Here is a 19,098-nt window from a genome sequence, read left to right as displayed (position 1 = left end):
ATGACGATTTTTTCAAAAGTTGCGGGCATGTTACTGAGAAACAATATAGGAAATACTTGTCTTTTGAGATTAAATTAAGTTTTGCTTAATTTATAGGTGCAAAATATGTAAAACAGAGTTAGATTCTAAGCTTATATAATTACAAAAATGGTATGTTTATTTATGTTTACCTAGATGAACATCCAGCAGGATGTGGAACAAATTTTTGTTGTTCTACACTGCCCAGAACATTACAAGGCTCATAACCTGCCCTGCTTTCCACCCACTATTGCTGTTCAGTTCCCTCAGATCCTTGTGTAAACCCGGTGGGCCTCATCACCCCATTGAGAACCTCTGTATACACTGGAAAAATTAGTGTAAATGTAGTAAAGAATATATTTGTTAGATTTATTTAATTGTTACTATTATTTTGCTTGAGATTTAAGACATTTATTTCAGAGTAAGGCTCTTCCTTGCAAGTGCAGAGATAATTTCAAAGGCGGGAGACTGCCTCTTCAAAATTGTCACAAGGAAGGCTGTGACTACGTATAAATGCAGTATATGTTTTAGTTTACGTGAGAGATTATTTTCATATTGTCATTGAAGGAAAATTTAGAGGAAGATGTGGCATTAGAATTGGTTCTTTAGACATAATTAGGCTCTCAATAGACTAAAGGGAAGACCGTTTTAGATGGAGAGGAAGCCACTGGAATGTTAATTTGCAAATTGAGGGACTCTTGAGTAGACTGGTCCAGACTGGTAGACTATAGTGAAGCACTAGGATTTCAGGAATGTGTTGAGAGATAAGATTGGAAAGGTGGTACAACTGGGTTACTGAGGAATCTGAAGGAGGAGGTAGACAAATTGATATCTGTTACTCAAGAGCCCAGGACTGAAAATATATGGCATCAACTATGAGCTGTTGGTTCAAGTTATCAAAGTAGTTGAATTCTAGGAGGGAAAATAAAGACTTGAGTACTGAACCCTGGAAACATGAAAGCTGGGTGAGATGTTAATAACCAGTGTTTGCTTAGTGGTTTTCCATTGACAAAGCATGGCACACATGTAGGAGCCATCAAGTTGTCAAATGATAAAAATTGCTTCTCACTTTGTCTATACTGGTGAGTCATAATGCCTTTACAATCTTTCTCTCTTTTAAAGAGCTTCTTTATCTGCTATCCATTACATTTTGGCCAGCTATTGGTAAACTTTTCGTTAACTAGTACAACGTTAACTAGTTTTAATTTTTAAAACTACACTGTTTTTACATTGATTTTTAAATTGATACGATTTAAAATTTGACAGCAATACATTCACAAAGCATATCTTAAAGTGGTACTTTGGGGAAGATAATGTAGATGGCTAATGCCCTGTTTGAGAATTATTTTACTTTGGGAATACAACAAAAGGAGCCTTGTGGGGCAGTGGTAAAGCACTTGGCTGCTAACCAAAATGTTGATGGTTCGAACGCATCAGCTGCTCTGGGAGAGAAAGATGTGGCAGTCTGTTTCCTTAAAGATCACAGCCTTGGAAACCCTGTGGGGCAGTTCTACACAGTCCTGTAGAGTTGCTATGAGTTGGAATAGACTCAACGGCAATGGGTTTGGTTTTGGTATAGATGAATACAATGTACTTGTGAGGCCTTTTATTTACTTACTTCACTTATATGTATTGTTTAATTCAAGCTTCTGATACTAGTGTGAGCTTTGGCTTGGTTATAAAATATATGCAACATATAGTAATGATAATTTGAGTGGTTGTTTGGAAATACATGTTGTACAGGTAGGTAGAGTATTAAGGCCAATGTCTGTATGAGTTGGTGCCCCAAAAGGCAGTCTAAACTTAAAAGCTGGTCACCCTTCTTGCCTTTCTTACCATTATTCCTCACTTTTTCTGCATTTCTAAACTGTTCCTCAAATACTGGTTTTATTATATTACCTTTGTGGATATAGGCTTTAATTCAGCAAATATTTGAGGCTCTGCTATGTGTTAGAAGCTCTATACAATCAAATATCAAAATCTACCACGATTTATTGTCCTTCTTAACAAAAGTTACTACTGTGGATTCTACCAGACCAGGCTTAGTCTCCTCTTAGCCTGTTCTTAATCATTCTCTGACCTGTACCTCCACCAGAGTGCCATAAACATACATCTTGTTTTCTGTTATTCAGAGGTTTAATCTTTATGTTTTGGCTTCCATAAATACACCTCTCATCTGGAACTATTTCTTTCCTTGTTTCTGTCAAACTATCATCTGCCCATTTTTTATCCAACCTCATATGATTTCAGTAACTCATCCACCCTATATGTGCTTTGTTGACACCAGACAAGACAAACTAGTTCTTTTTCATCAAGATTGCTGAAACATTTTATACTTATTTGTCTCAAGATAATTTTTGAAGTTGGCTAATTTTTATATAATGGCTGGAATAGTGACTCTCATGAATAATATAAAAATGTATTCTAACCTTGTTGAATTAATTTTTTTAATGTTCTTTTATGACCTAGGCTGTGCATATGGGCTCCATTTGATTTGCACTGAGCATTGTTTATTCCTGATGAGAATGTTTGAAAATTACCCTTGTACTTGCTGGATCACCCTGCCTGTCTAAAGATTCCTCTAAGAAATCTTTTACACTCAGATTTCTTCTCAGCTCAGTTCTAGGTCTCTGGGCTGTAGGTAGCCGTGTCTTATTATTGTTTAGTTTTTGTTCTTAGTAAATTTTTATCATATTTAATATGCATTGTTTATATTATCTTGGTATATGATTTCTAGTGCTTTCATTCTTGCCTTACTTCCCCACTATTTTCTTACATTCTTGAGGTAGTCTTTTTCCCCTCGTGGAGCTGAGGGAATTCTAAACACTTCTTTGGTCCTAACCTGTTACTAGCAGTATTCTGCCCTGGCGACGTAGTGTTTCAAGAGTTTGGCTGCTAACCAGAGGTCGGCAGTTCGAATCCACCAGCTACTCCTTGGAAACCCTGTGGAGCGGTTCTACTCTGTCCTGTAGGGTCGGTATGAGTCAGAATTGACATGATAGCAACGAGCTTGGGTTTTTTTTTTTTTTTTTGGTAGCATCTTATTGGGGTGATCAGGAATGCTAAGCTGCAGCTGAAACTACTGTGAAGTTGTATGACTGTGAGGAAGGAAGGGAGAATGGGACTTTGCAGCAGCTCTCCTGGTTGTAGCACATTTAGGTTGGTTGTCCTATTATTTTTTTTTTTTTCTTTTCCCAAAGTAAAGGCTTTTAAAGGAATTACCAGTGGTGAAATTTGTAACCTTATTTACTCCACATAATGAAGTGTGTGCAAGGCATATAGAGTCTTGGTTAAAAAAAATTAATTTTGGTGTTTTGACTTTCTTAGATGTAAAACAGATCAGGAGCAGATTTGAAGAAATTCAGAGTGAATTGGTAACAGCATGTCAGAGACAGAGCACATAACCTCCATTTCCTCTGATGAAAACACCGGGAAAACATCTGAATTCAAGGACGACTCATGCAGTTCATTTTCAGATGATGAAAGCAGCAGCTTAGAAAATGAGTCGAAACCACTGTCATCAAACTCTGATAAACCTTTATGTCAACCTAATGAACACGATAATCAAACTGAAGCACAGGAAAATTCTATTCCAGATCATGGTGGAGGAGAGGATTCTTGTGCTAAAACAGACACGTGCCCAGAAAATTCTGAACAAGTAGCTAATTTTCCTGGTGGAGATTTTGCAAAGCAAGTTTCTAAAACAAATGAAACAGAGCAGACAGTAACACGAATATTGGCGGAATTAAGGTCATCTACATTTACAGAAGCAGCCAATCAAAAGACTTTCGCGGAAAGTCCCTACGATACAGACTGCACCAAGAAACTTATTTCAAAAATAAAGAATGTTTCCACGTCTGAGGATCTGTTGGAAGAAATTGAATCCGAACTCTTATCTACAGAATTTGCTGGTGAACACCGAGTACCGAATGGAATGAATAAGGGGGAGCATGCGTTAGTTCTGTTTGAAAAATGTGTACAAGATAAGTATTTGCAGCAGGAACATACCATAAAGAGGTAAGTTTTGATTTTCTTTGGCTATCCCCCCTCCACCCTGGGCTTAGAGAGTGAATTCTTTAAAGCAAAGTCATTCGTTCACTTTTAATCCCACAATGGAGCCATGGACATAGTAGTCGATCAATAAATATATATTTACTGAATAATTGAGTAAAAGTCAAGTTTGTCTAGTTATTTAATATCTAAATACAAAGGAAGGATCTTATATTAAATAGTGTAAGTTCATTGAAGATCTAGACATCTTTATAAAGACAAGTCAAATTTTTCAATTTTGCAAGAATGTAGAAGTATTCACCCTTTCCTCACTTACAGACATGCCTAGGTTCCAAAGACTAGGTCACTGTGTGAAATCAGTGTTATGTGAAAATGGAAATGACCACATCAGATCACAAAATGGTGTTGACTACATCATTACATAACTGCCAAACCACAGTGAATCATGGCCCAGCCAAGTTGACAACATAACCGGAACCATCAAAGCCAGCATTACTCTACCTCACACATTGTTCATTACTGCCAGATGTACATTGTTAATGCACAAAATAGTTGGATAGCAGACTTTTTACTATTGTTGTAAATGCAAAATGTTGGATAATATAGTTGCTAAATGAGAAGTTGTATTATCAAAATTAAGAGAAATTCAAAAGCAAGTGAGAAGTCATGAAATTCAAAGAGTTTCTTAAAATCTGTGTTGTAAATTCTTTGGTGTAGAAAACTAAAATTTAGAGAATAGAAGACTTGGTTGATGATAACCAAAAAAAACAAACCCACTGCCATCGAGTCAATTCCAACTCATAGCGACCCGATAGGACAGAGTAGAACTGCCCGATAGAGTTTCCAAGGAGCGCCTGGCGGATTCGAACTGCCGACCTCTTGGTTAGCAGCTGTAGCACTTAACCGCTATGCTACCAGGGTTTCCTGGTTGATAATACATTCAGTAAATAAGAATAGTTAGTTTTAGACTTTTCTTAAATTTGTGGAGTTAAGTTTTGTTTTACTAATAGTTTAATTGCATTTAATCTTTTTCCTGATAGTATTAACATACTATCTTGTGGTTTATATGACTAAGTGACATATAGGTTTAGGTGAACTTTTGGAGCTGTTAAGAAAGGAAAATAAAGCATACTAGCCTTCATTAAAATACAGTCTGGCTGTCTTTTTAAAAACATATTTAAAAATTTTTTGCAATAGGTAGGGATACGTGTGAATGTATGTATGTATGTATGTGCAGGAAAAAGGGAGAGAGGAAATCCAGGTATCAGAAGAGAATGACAGGAAAGGATATACTACAACCCAGATATTGCTGGATGTGAAATTAGCTGTTAATAATCTCCTTGCTTTTAGCCTTGACTCTTTCAGATTATCTTGCTCAGTTATTCTTCCCAAAATCAGCTCACCGTGACTTCTTGGCATCTAGGGTCCTTGTTAATACTACCCCAAATCTAATGCCTGGAATATTAAATGAGATAATACACATAAAGCTAACCTTCACAAATAATAACTGTGCAATAAATGTTAGGTAATAGCTATTGTTATTAATAATTCTAGAATAGTAGCTGTTAATAGATGTGTTATAATTCTTAGGTGTCTTATAGTTCTGAGTACTTTGCAGATAATTTTTAACATTTGATTTTTGTTTTTCTAGGGGTCTCAAAATGAAATTTCTGTTTAAACTTGTATTATTTTACATTAATTATACTTCTTTAACTTTTAGAATATCATTATAAAATTTTAAAATCCAAAGCAGGATTTCTGAACTTCAACCCTATTGATATTTTGGGCCAGATAATTCTTTGTTGTCAGGAGGCTGCCCTGTGCATTGTAAGATGTTTAGCAGCATCCCTGGCGTCTACCCACTAGATGCCTGTAGCTGTCCCCAGTCGTGCACCCCCAGGTGTTAACAACCAAAAATGTCTCCAGACAGATATGTGGAGTGGTAAAATATCTGCTGGTAAGCAAAATCGATTCTGGTTTAGAACTGCTGATCTAAACAGACGGAGTGCATAGTTGAGATTCCCAGAGGCATATACTTAAAAGGGTTTGGTTTTCTGTATTTGAATATATTGATTCTAAATACACGAATAAATTTCTAGGAAAAAGCTAATAACCTTATTGACCAGGGAGTGTTTGGCAGAATAAAGTGTATCATTATGAAAAGATTACTTAGGAATGTCGATTTATTAATCACAGTTATCTACACCCTAATCTGCAAACAGATTATATTCCACATCTCATTTTATCTCCATTTTTCCTTATGTTTTACCTATACTACCCTTTTCATGTTTTAGATTAATTAAAGAAAATAAGAAACATCAAGAACTCATTTTAGACATTTGCTCAGAAAAAGACAATTTAAGAGAAGAACTAAAGAAAAGAACAGAAACAGAGAAGCAACATATGAGCACAATTAAACAGGTAAAAAGACAAAAATCTTAAAAGTCCATATTTTAATTTATAAAATAAATTCATTCTTGAAAAGTGTGTAAACTGAAGTTCTGTAAGTTAAATTGTATTTTAAATGCAGAGAATTATTTGACATTTAAAGCATTCTCTTTTGCAAACTGGAAAAGCATGTACTAATTTTTTATAGTACGCCTACATTTTTATATGATCTTTGTGACTATATTGTATATTATAGAAATCTGGGAAATAAAAGATGATTTGATTTGACAGTTAACCAGACTGCTTTTGCCAATTACGGGAACAAACAGTATACCTAAAAGTTGGTATCTGGCATTAGAAATTTTTTTTAAGCTTACAGTTTAATATGATTCCATTCTCAGTATTTTTTGTTAGCTATACTGTGAAGGGAAACCTGGTGGTGTAGTGGTTAAGAGCCGTGGTTGCTGACCAAAAGGTTGGCAGTTCGATTCCGCCAGGCGCTCCTTGGAAACCCTATGGAGCAGTTCTGTTCTGTCCTATAGGGTCACTATGAGTTGGAATTGACTCGATGGCAGTAGGTTTACTTTTTGGGGATACTGTGAAGACTGACTCTTATAATTTAGGCTTCATCTGGCTAGCTCTCTTCCCCGGCCCTTCCTGTTCTTTTCTTCCCTTTTTCTTTCTTTCTCTCTGCTCTCTTCTTCTTCTCTCTTCTCCCTTCCCTCCCTTCCTCTCTCCTCCTCTTCTTGTGTCCTTATTCTCTCTCTTTTGTGTCATACACTTTCTGATACATGGATCAACAAAATGCATATTCAGACTGGTAGCAAAATTGAGCTGCTCCTTTCTATGCTGCTTTTTCTTCTGTGGATGGAATGGAATCAATCTAGCCCTAAGAGTCCTTCCTTTTGCCCCATCTTTCCCATAAAGCTATATAATGAAATAACAATTGGTAATAACAATAAAATAAAATGAAATTTCACTTGCTTATGCTTTGGTATACTTAACATACCTTTACATAGTTGTAAAATTCTGTGTACTGAAATCCTTATTTTTATGTGCTTTAGGTCTGTGTAAACCAAACTTAGAACTTTCAAGTGTGAGGAAACCTTAAAAATGGCTAAATCCATATGTTGGTAGTCAGGTTACTGCCAATGACCAGGAAGTTCACACTAAACAGATGAGAGGAAACCAGAGCTGTTCCTTTTATGAGCTTCTTGGTGATTTTGTCTTTTTTAAAGAGAAAATTGGATTTTCCTTTCTTTTGCCAACACTCAGAGAACTTTATACTTCTAAATAGAAAATTGGTATAGGAAGATTTTCTTTATTTATTTCTAGATCTGCTCTATTCCTTCTTTTCTACTTTCTTTTGCATTAAGTGAATATTTTATAGTGTAACATTTTAATGTCTTTAATGATTTTTTTCACTATTTTTAGTTATTTCTTTATTGATTGGTCTGGAGCTTACATATACGCCTAAAAAAACAAAAAACCTGCTATCAAGTCGATTCTAACTAATGGTGACCCTCTAAGGCAGGGAATTGCCCCACAGGGTTTCGAGGAGCTACTGGTAGATTCAAACTACTAATCTTTTGGTTAGCAACTGAGCTCTTAACCACTACGCCACAAGGGCTGCCGTATACTCCTACTCTTATTGACTGTCTTATTACCCAATATTTCGTATTTACGACAACAGTAAAAAACCTACTATTCAACTCTTTTGCGCATTAACAATGTACATCTGGCAGTAACCCTTTCATGACCAATGGGTCATATAGTGCCTACCTACATTTTCCACATCTGGGGTCCAGAGGGACATGGGTATCCCGTATGACATTTTGTGATCTGATGTGGCCATTCTCCATTTTTGCATAATGCTAATTTTCACGTAATGACCTGGTCTTTGGAACCTAACCATGTCGACAAGTGAGGAGTCAGTGTACATCTTAATTTATCAGGATTTGCTTCAGATCTATACTAGCTTAATTCCAGCGAGATACAGAAATGTTAACATTTAATTTTGATTTTTATGTTTATTGCTTTCTTCATGTTTATTTACATTGCTTACATTTATTTGAGATATTAGTGGCCTGTTTGCTGTAGCTATAAAAATAATATGGAAATAATTTTCTTTCCAGTTGGAATCAAGAATAGAGGAACTGAATAAAGAAATTAAAGCTTCCAAAGATAAACTAGTAGCTCAAGATATTGCAGCTAAAAATGCAATTCAGCAATTGCACAAAGAGATGGCCCATCGGGTTGAACAGGTATTTTTCACGTTGTCATTATTAACTTGATACGCTGGCGACTTTCCTGTTTATTAAAGTAAACTAACCCTGTAGAGTATTTTGGACATCAGTGGTGTATTAAGAGTAATAGTTTTATTTATATAAAAATTGCCCTTTTCTAAAAATGCTAAACAAATACATAAATACATAGTAATTATGAAAAACTATAATAAATAAAGCGTGCACATAGGATACAAAGTAAAAGTCTCCTGCCCCATCCCTTTGCATCCCATCCTTTGTTCCAGATTCCCAGCACACATTCGTGTGCACACACACCCCCTGTACATATATAAAAAAAAAAACAACCCATTGCCATCGAGTCGATTCTGACTCGTAAGTGACCCTATAGGACAGAATAGAAGTGCCCCGTAGGGTTTCCAAGGAGCAGCTGGTGGATTCGAACTGTTGACCTTTTGGTTAGCAGCCTGAGCCCTTAGCCACTGTGCCACCAGGGCTCCACACATACATGTCCAAATTTAATTTTCCGGGTTGAGCTTTCCTCATTTCTCAGGCCAGATTGGTAGAATGAATTTGAACCTCAAACACAAGGAGTGTAGAGCTGTGGTGATAAATATTCTGGAATTTTATACTTTGTCCCTCACCTGCCCCCCACCTGACATAGAATTACTGTGTTATGTCCCTTTGTTCAAAAGGGGGAGGGTTTTTTTTTCTTTTTTCCTTTTAAGTTTTTTTTTTAATTGTGATTTAGTTGAAAGCTTACAGAGCAGATTAGTTTCTCATTAAACAGTTAATACACCAAAAGGAGGGTTTTTTGGGGCCCAGCCTTTCACCGAAGGTGTAGCCCCTTAAGGGTTCCAGTAGTGGTTATTTGTTTGTGCGTGCAGAGTGGGGTGGGGGTAATGGATCTTGCTTCCAATTCCTTACCTTGCTATGAGCTCAAGATCTTGTCTCTAACTCGTCTCCCCATGGCCTGATATTGACAAATGTCTTCAGGTCGATCAGGGTCTCAGCCCTAGCATACCAACCTGGAGGATAAAACAGAAAAGAACAACCATATCAGCTAAAATAAAGAGAACAGGAAAGGGCCAAAGCACATATTAGTGATACTGATTTGTTGTTTATTGTATCATTTTTCCATAACTTGGGTTTTTTCCTTTAATTTTAAAAATGCATGGCACATACCCTGGGAACATTGAGCAATAACCAAAAACTACATTCATGATCTAATAGGAAGCTATTATTTTGATATCTTTTTATTATTTGGAAAAAAAATGTTTTATTAATGCTTGATAATGTTTTTTCAAAGGCCGGCAAAAAATGTGAAGAGGCACGCCAGGAAAAAGAAGCCATGGTAATGAAGTATGTAAGAGGTGAGAAGGAATCTTTAGACCTTCGAAAGGAAAAAGAGATACTTGAGAGAAAACTTAGAGATGCAAATAAGGAATTTGAGAAAAACACTAACAAAATTAAACAGCTTTCTCAGGAGAAAGGAAGGTTGCACCAGCTGTATGAAACAAAGGTATAACTTGTGCTGTTGTACATTATTTGAAATTTGTTCTCTTTGCTTTTCCTTATTTAACCGAATAATTGTAACTTCACATGGTTAAAATGCCTGTAAGCACACAATGGTTTTTATTAGTTTACTTATGAAGAATGTCAATGTCTGAGTAATTCTAGTATCTTGGCATACTTAATATACCTTTACATAGTTGGTGTATTACCTGGTTTACCTGTCTACAAAAAAGGCTTGCTGGGAAAAGATGAAGGTGGCAACACATATTACTTATTAGATAACTTTTACTTGATAGACCTTTTTAGAAGCTCTCTTTACAAATGCGATGTGGGAGAAATGAGTTTTTGCCTTAAGGGAAGATTTTATTTTGGTGATAATATGTATCTAGTAGTGTCAAATGTAAAGAATTTTAGAGCTGGGAGTATAATTTCACGCAAGTCTTAATGAAGACTTACTATAGGAACAAATTCATAATGTTTCTTACAGAAAAAAAAAAAACACGCCCTTGGATGCTGTCTAAGGCTCAGTCAGATTTAATTGCTGAGCGATTCAGAAGTCTGGCTGTTAACAAGCAGCCTCACGGCATGGCCATGTTTCTAGTGCATTATCAGGTTTTGGTGATTAGTGTTATTTTTTAGTTATTAAGTTTTATTTCAGAAATGTTGCCATCATTCTCAAGAATTTTGACAAAATAAATTCAGTTCATATTTCACCTGAATGCCAGCCAGTTGGGAAGAATCATAAAGGTATACTTACGCTCACAAAACACCCCATTGGTTAAAATACAACTGTCAGCCACCTTTATGTCTGGTCATTAGATGTAACTGTTTTACAGCCCTCTTATGAGTTGAACTTTAAATCAGTTTTATATAGCTTTAAATTAAATTTGAGCCATCTGTAATTTGGGAGAAATGTAATGGCATAAATAGAAAAGTAGAAATGTAGACCTTTTGAAGAAGGATGAAAGAGGTCTTTAAAAAAAATACTAAGTTGCAGAAAAGAGATAGGAAAAACTGCTTCAAGATTATCATCACAAACTGTGGTATGTATGATTGTGCCTCTGAGGATGGCTTAGAAGAGGTCTGGTTTTAATCAGAAAAAAAAAAAAAAAAACTGTTACAAGAATTACTGAAATTCTCATTTAGGTTTGTGACTGAAATTCAGAATACAAAAGGCTTTTCCGTATGAATAATGTGCCTTAATATAGGGCATAGATATTAGATGCAGTTTGAATGATTTTGGTCTCTAATTTTGTAAAAAGCTTGTTGAGAGATTTCTTTGGACTTACTGTAAAATTTTAGCAGGGTCAGCAAACTTCTTCTATAAAGGGCCAGATAGGTAGTATTTTAGGCTTTGCTGGCCATGTAGTCTGTGTTGCAACCACTCAACTCAGCCATTGTATCAGGAAAGCAGCCATAGACAGTATGTAAACAAGTAAGGGTGATTATTTTCCCATAAAAGCTTATTTATGGGCACAGAAATTTGAATTTTATGCAGTTTTCGTGTGTCATAAAATACTGTTGTCTTTTTTATTTTTTTAACCATTTAAAAATATAAAACAGAGGATTTGTACAAAAAACAGGCGGTGGGTCAGATTTGGCCTATGGGCCGTAGTATGCCAGCCCCTAAATTACAGTATGTCTTGCACTGATTATGTTGATGGGGTGTAAAAGACAGATAAATAATTGGCTGATTGTTTAGATGAAAATATGACCTGGTGATGTTATTTTAGGAAGGTGAAACCACTAGACTCAGCAGAGAGATAGAGAAGTTAAAGGAAGATGTCAACTCTCACATCATTAAAGTAAAATGGGCACAAAACAAATTAAAAGCTGAAGTGGATTCCCACAAGGTAAGTACTGTAATAAGTCAGATAATTACTAGAATCAGTTTTAAGAACAAACGCGGGAACAGTTAATGAGGCAGGATTGCTGGGCCTGAATATTTGGTGTTTGTAGAAAGCATTCTTCCTTGCATGCTTTACGTATCAGATTAGCTAGAATGTTACATTTTATCCTTCATTGTTTACAGCCTGGTTCTGTAAGCATTTATTGTATGTTACATTTTATATTAAACTTTGTCAAGTTTTTGGGGGGAGGGTGGGGGAGTGGAGAGAATCTGTAGATTACCAAAATTGAAAGAAACTGAAAATTAAAAAAAAAAACAAAGATGGTAAGATTCTTATAATCAAGAAATATTATTTCTTATTTAAATATAATTTTGAATATAATAAAGATTTTAAGAATAAACAAGTCTCCTTATCTATTTATTATAAATATAATCCTATAGGTATTATACCTCACGAATGTCAAAAATAAATATCATGAAAAGCAAAAATAAAAAATAAAGGCTGGTATCCGATGCCATAATTTTAAGCACTGACTGAGGTGGTATTAGAGGTAATGAAAATCTGAAAGTGATAGAATGTGAAGACAAAGAACATCTCTGAAATATGACTTAAACTAGAAAAGCAATGTTGTGGAAATACCAGTTTGCACGTTTTTGAAAATATGCTGAATGGTATTGTTTAAAACCATAATGATGGATTGTCTTATTCAATAATTGTGAGTCAGTAAGGGTTTTAAAAACCTGTGGATAGTCACATTTTTTTAAAAAAAAAAAAAACCAAACTCATTGCCACTGAGTTCATTCTGACTCATAGCAACCCTATAATACGAAGTAGAACTGCCCCATAGGGTTTCCAAAGAGCATCTGGTGGAATTGAACTGCCAACATTTTTGTTAGCAGCCATAGCTCTTAAACACTATGCTACCAGGGTTTCCATTTGCATATAGTGTCAGAGAAGACTGTAGGGAGAGTTATCTGTGTTGACAGTGGTCAAAGGTAGGTTAGAGAGGAGTGGTTTCCCCTCACCACTGAGGGGAATCTTCAGCTGACTACTGGTCGGTCAGTACACGTGTGAAAGGAAACGACAGAGGTAGGGAAGGAACTACCAGAAAGGAGTAAGCAGAACAATCCCTGGAGCTCACACATGGCTAGGGACCGTTGAGAAATTTCCTTTACTTTGGGTTGACAGAATGAAGAATCAAAAATCTGTAAAGACTACAGCATGGTAAAGATTTCTAACTGCTTGAGTTGCTTCAAGATCTGAGCTTAACACTTGGTCATATCTAATGTCTGAAACTTTCCTCATCCTCATGTATACTCCTAAGAGACAGAATGCTGAAATGTATGTGAATACTAACGTTGAAGAGTTAAAGACTCAGAGATCTCCTGTGAGCCATCTGTGTTTAAAGAATGGTGATAACAGATACTTAATGGCAACCGTTGAGATGAGATGAAACCAGATCCTCTGGAAGTAGGGCAGAGGAGAGGCTTAAGACTTACTTCTGTAAGGTTATATGATGTGGTTTGTTAGAAAATGGGAGTAACAAGTGTATTGACCTGGTACATGGTAACTAGAAATTTGCCAGTTCTTTTCTAAGTAAAAGCATTTATTAACCAGCAGGTATTTAGTGGGTGTTCATGTGTGTATAGCACTGTATAAGATAATATGGAGGGATATAAAAGCTGTAGAAGACACATTGAGTGCTTTCCAAGAATGTCTGGGGTGGGATCCGGGTTAACCTATTTTATGTGTTTATCTGGTGGTTGGGAGAGAGAATCTCTGGATCAAAGGCTATAGGATTTAATCATGACCTGGGCCTGCCTCATGGAGTAACAGGGACCAGATTTACCCTTCCACTTTAAAAGAACTAAAACAAAGCAAAAACAGACAAATAGATAGAGGTTTCCAGACATGGGACATAGCAGTGAACAACAGTGATCCCTGAGAAAAGGGAAACAAACGCGGCAGTACAAGGAGGGGGATCCAAACAGCCCAGTAGTTGCCTTGAATTAAGGAAACAGAGTTCAGAATATGGGAGCAGGGCAGAGTATGGGAGAACAAAAAGATCCGGAGATGGGCAGTGTGTGTGCGATCAGTACATGTACCTGAAGAAACTACAGAGACAGGGAAGAACTACCAGAAAGGACTATCCCAAGAGCACACATGGGCCCTACCTAGCTGGAGCAGAAGGCTTATATTAGTATTCCTTCACTTGTTTAACAGATGTTAACTGAGCAGTTACTAAGGGGCAGGTACGGAGGTAGGTGCTGATAGAAGGAGAAAACACAGGCCCTGCTGTCCCAAAGCTACATACTTAAAGAAGGAAACATATAAGCTCCAGTACAGTGTACCAGTTGTTCCAATGTAGGGATGCCCTGGATTCTTTCTGTGGGAAGGCAGCGTAGCAGCATCTAGCCCTCTTTTAAGGAATAACCAGAGAAAGCTACTAAGCAGGCTGGGATACCTAAACTCTCCCTTTAAATCCAGACGATAGGCAAAACCACGGGACTGGATGGGTTCTGTGAAGAATTATGGAGAAAATGCTGCAGGACGAGGGTTGTATCTTAGAACATCTCCGTAGGAAGTAGGAAGTCTGTCAAGGAGACAGAGAAGGCAACATGAAGAGGGAAAAGAGGGAGGGAAGATATTATGTAATGTATCAAAGGAAGGAAAGTATCAAAGAGTTCGGGTGATCAGAAGTGTCAGCTGGTGCAGGTATGCTAAGAATAAGAACCCAGAAAAAGTAATCGGATTGGCTGAGAGAGTAGGTAGTCTCTGCACACCTTCAGAATTGCTATTTTAGGAGAGTATTTAGGAACAGAAACCAAATTGCAGCGTGAATCTATAAAAAGCAATTTGAATAGATACTACAGCCATAAACCGCAAAACTGTTTTCTGTGTATGTGGGAAGAGTTGGTTAACACTTTGCTTTTCTTGTCTTACCAGAGGTGAAGGTGAATAACTTTTAGAAATGTGCTTCCAGTTTAACAAAATAAGCTTTAATGGCTGTCAGTGGACACAATTTTAATTTTGCGTCAGAAATAAAATACTAGAATAGTACCCGACCCCTCAGCGGCAGTGTTATGGCAAGAACTCTTTCTACCCCGTAGTCATGGTTCGTCATGTCCTTGTGACCAGCTTTGTTGCTGTCTTTTTATCAATGCAGGAAACCAAAGATAGACTCAGAGAAACAACAACAAAGCTAACTCAAGCAAAGGAAGAAGCAGATCAGATACGGAAGAACTGTCAGGACATGATAAAAACATATCAGGTATGCTTCACTTTTTGAATAGATGGGTAATAATTAATTATGCCTAACCTCAGTAGTCCTGTTTCATTAAATTTTGCATCTGCCATATTTGAAGTGTAGACTGGATTTGTAGGGCCGTTAAATAAAACAGGTTATTTGCTATGTGAACGTTCCTGCAGCTTAGAGACCTTACTACAGAAATTAGCAAGCAAGTGAGACACTAGAAAATGTCAGAAGAATGAAGAGTGCAAGGAAATGGAGAAACTTAAAAACAAAACAAAACAAAAAACGTTCTGTATTATGTTACGTATCTTAAGTACGCTATCCTTGTTCGTGCCGAATTGACATATTTAAAATTTTTCAGTACAATCATTTACTGGTACATGATAAGCTATGGACTTCACAATAAGGGAACTTAGTTGCAAAGCCTTCTTTACTTTTCAAAGTATACACCCTTAAAAATTAAGTCATTTGTGCTTTTTCATTTCCTTTTCATTAGGAGTCAGAAGAAATTAAATCAAATGAGCTTGATGCAAAGCTCAGAGTTACAAAAGGAGAACTTGAAAAACAAATGCAAGAAAAATCTGACCAACTAGAGGTGAGTAATTCTACTCTTCGTATGCCCCAGGTTGTGTAATGAATACATAAAGAGAGAACTGCTTTTAAGAACATTTATTGCTATGAAGATTTGAGGCCTTTTGGAAGGATTAGGGAGTAAATTTTATGTCCGGTTTAGCGCGTAATGATTTGTGGCTTCTTCTAAACTTTTTAAAAGATGCATCATGCCAAAATAAAGGAACTAGAAGATCTGAAGAGGACATTTAAGGAGGGCATGGATGAGCTACGAACACTGAGAACAAAGGTAATTAAATCTTTAGTCGTGATTTCAGAGGAAGGATAAATATTATCTTTAATTTTGAACTCATTCTGATTTTTCAAATGGATGGGAAAAGATCTTTATATACAAGTTTTCCAAAATGAAAGAACTCAGAGGATTAGAATAGCAATTCTCTGGCAACAAAGTGGACTCTTGTTGAAATGGAATGTCCTCCACTTTAGTCCCTTTGAAGTGATTGCCAAACATACCTGTTTCCGAGCTTGTTTGTTCTCTTTATAACTTAGCCGTGGGCCTCTGATCTAAAGGCAGTCTTATCAGAAAATTAACTGAAAGATAGTTGGACCTTAGAATTGTGGGTGTCATAAAATAATAGGAAGACTCTTTATATTTCTCCTGCATATATTTAGTAGTTTCAGATGGATGCAGTTTTAATTTCTAGTAATCTATTAAACCCGTTCCAGCAAGTATAGCCTTTATTGTATAGTCTTTTTAATATAACTGTGACTGTGAAATGTATTATCAGTGTATATCATTCATTTACTTCAAAGTAAGGCTTTTAAATAACCCCCTTGAAATTGAGATACTTAATGCCTTTCAAAGTGTTTTTTTACGTACCTTCCTATTTATTCTTCTGGTCAGTTCCTTCCTGTTTATTCTCCAGGCCAGTTTTTCAAGGTAGGTAGGGAGGTAGCCTCCCTTTTCAGGTGAGGAAATGGGGCCTCAGAAAGAATAAAGTGGCATGCTTAAACTCCCATGAGAAATCTGGGACTAAAACTCAGGATTGTTAACTTCCCATTATTATATTTTTTTCATATTATCTAATATTGATTTACAACTCAGCTTAGATTACTACTATATAACCACTGTCTGAAATAGTTTATAAGGAACAAGAAAATGTTGTTTATAGATTAACTTGATTATGATCGTTTCACAGGTGAAATGTCTAGAAGACGAACGGTTAAGAACAGAAGATGAGTTATCAAAATATAAGGAAATTATTAATCGCCAGAAAGCTGAAATTCAGAATTTATTGGACAAATTGAAAGTTGCAGAACACATACAGGAGCAGTTTCAGAGGTATAAAACGAGCAGCTTCTGGTTGTGCTAATCAGCAGGCTTGCTTACTCTGTCTCAAGATTCTGTTTGAAACACAATTATTACATTAAACAAGAACAATTCTAGTAGTTAATTTTTTTTTTAATTCCTATGTTTGTTTGAACTTTTTTGAAGTCTTTTTAAGTTTCTGCTATGACTTCTAAAAATCAAAGTTTATATTCTTTAATCATTGGCAGTTACAATTTATAAGATAGAATGGATTTATTTAGTCTCTTCCTTAGCTTTCAAATTCTATTATATATGTACAGTACTTTTTAAAAAATAGTATATATATATTTATATATACATCTGTATGTATGTAGCTCAAGGTCAGGAGCTGACATTAAAGTCTCTTATAAAACCAGTTAGCTAAACTCCACTTAGTACATTCCTGGCAGAGGTTGGATTCACATAGAATCCAAGTATCTTCTTTTCCACACCTCACAGATACCTACACTGCTGAGTATTGCTGAAGAAATCCTCACTGTCTACCAGATTGGTGCTACTATAAATCCATGCTCATCAACCTCATTGGGCTCTTACTACGTCTCTAATCCTAGCATGTGTCCTTGATCAGGGCCTTCCCATCTTCCACCATCTATTCCAAACCGTATCTATTTCTTCACACAATTTATGATTAAAAAATGGGAGCTGGAAGCTGACAGTTCTCTCAACCTCTTGCCATTGATCCTATGAACTGGCCGCATCTGCAGCCATTCTTCTTTCGTTCCCATCTGTTGTCATGGAAGACATGTTCCTGCTCCTCTCTGAACCTCATTCACTACACTACCCTGGAGATCCCATGCTCTTCTGCCTTCTTTCCCTTGGCTTCATTTTTGTCATCTTCTGGTATTCCTCCCACCTTTCTGGCCACTCTTTTTCAGTCTCCTATGCAGGCTTCACTTTCTGTCCTAAAACCCTCTTTGGTTCTCATTTTACTGTACCCCTGTATGATACTAACTGTTCTTGTGGTGTGCTATAGGACCCTCAAATTATCTTCAGGCCATATTGCTGAACTCCAGATTCATATGTGTCAAGGAGACCTCAAACTTTAACATGTCCAGAACTGATTCCTCTGTCCACCCTCAGATGTGCTTGTCAGGTGCTCCCTAGAGGAGGAGTGAGTGTCTCATCTGCATGACTGCCCAACCCAGGAACATGAGAGTTGTCCTTAGTTGTTCTTTGCCTCCCCTCCTACATCTAACCAGTCACAAAGTATTGTTGATATTAGCTCTTTAAGATCTTTCAAGTCCATTTACTTGTTTACATTTCCACTGCTACTGCTATAGCCCAAACCATTGTCAGCTTTCATCTGGAGAACTACACCAGCTTCTAAACTAGTTCCTCTGCTTGTTTCTCCTCTAATCCATTTCCCACACTGTGGTTAGCATAATCTTTTAAAAAGCCAGTCTGAACAGTCGATGATTTCCCATTGCCTCAGAGATTTGCCTAGTGAGTTCAAATGCTTTCATATGGCTCGCAAGACTGTCAGTGACCTGTGCCTTGCTTCTCCCTTGTACCTTTCCCTTTTGCCTCTTGTGTTTCAGCCACAGTCAGTTAACATGTTTATTGATGGTCTCCTATGTTCCAAGCCCTGTGTTAGGTGTTAGGGATACAGTACATTCCCTACCTGCAAGACGTCATTCTCTTGCTCTCTTCCCAGCTTTAGCACATGCTGTTGCCTCTACCTGGAGCATATTTTGTCCTCCCATTAACTTCTGCTTTTATTTTAGATTAGGGGTCAGCAAACTATGGCCTGCGAGCCAAATTCAGCCCACCACTTGTTTTTGTAAATGAAGTTTTTTTGGCACTCAGCCATACTCATTCCTTTATGTATTGTTTCTGGCTGCTTTCATGCTACAGTGGCCAAGTAGAACAGTTACAACAAAG

General features: G+C 36.7%; 1 protein-coding gene across 1 annotated transcript in view; it reads left to right on the top strand.

Moving 5' to 3' along the window:
* The window catches only part of CCDC186 (coiled-coil domain containing 186), a 37,336-nt gene that overhangs the window by 6,901 nt on the left and 11,337 nt on the right, over positions 1-19,098 (top strand). The window contains exons 2-10 of the mRNA XM_049855243.1: positions 3,346-4,035; positions 6,324-6,450; positions 8,553-8,681; positions 9,970-10,182; positions 11,909-12,028; positions 15,192-15,296; positions 15,775-15,873; positions 16,051-16,137; positions 17,048-17,190. Coding sequence (XP_049711200.1) covers positions 3,401-4,035; positions 6,324-6,450; positions 8,553-8,681; positions 9,970-10,182; positions 11,909-12,028; positions 15,192-15,296; positions 15,775-15,873; positions 16,051-16,137; positions 17,048-17,190 — 1,658 coding nt within the window. The 5' untranslated portion in view covers positions 3,346-3,400. The remainder of the gene's footprint in view (positions 1-3,345; positions 4,036-6,323; positions 6,451-8,552; positions 8,682-9,969; positions 10,183-11,908; positions 12,029-15,191; positions 15,297-15,774; positions 15,874-16,050; positions 16,138-17,047; positions 17,191-19,098) is intronic.

The sequence above is a fragment of the Elephas maximus genome, chromosome 16 (genome assembly GCF_024166365.1).
Source record: "Elephas maximus indicus isolate mEleMax1 chromosome 16, mEleMax1 primary haplotype, whole genome shotgun sequence".
In the NCBI taxonomy this organism is placed as follows: Eukaryota; Metazoa; Chordata; class Mammalia; order Proboscidea; family Elephantidae; genus Elephas; species Elephas maximus.
The sequence above is the reverse complement of the archived record's forward strand: the minus strand, read 5'-3'. Positions and strand labels throughout refer to the sequence as shown.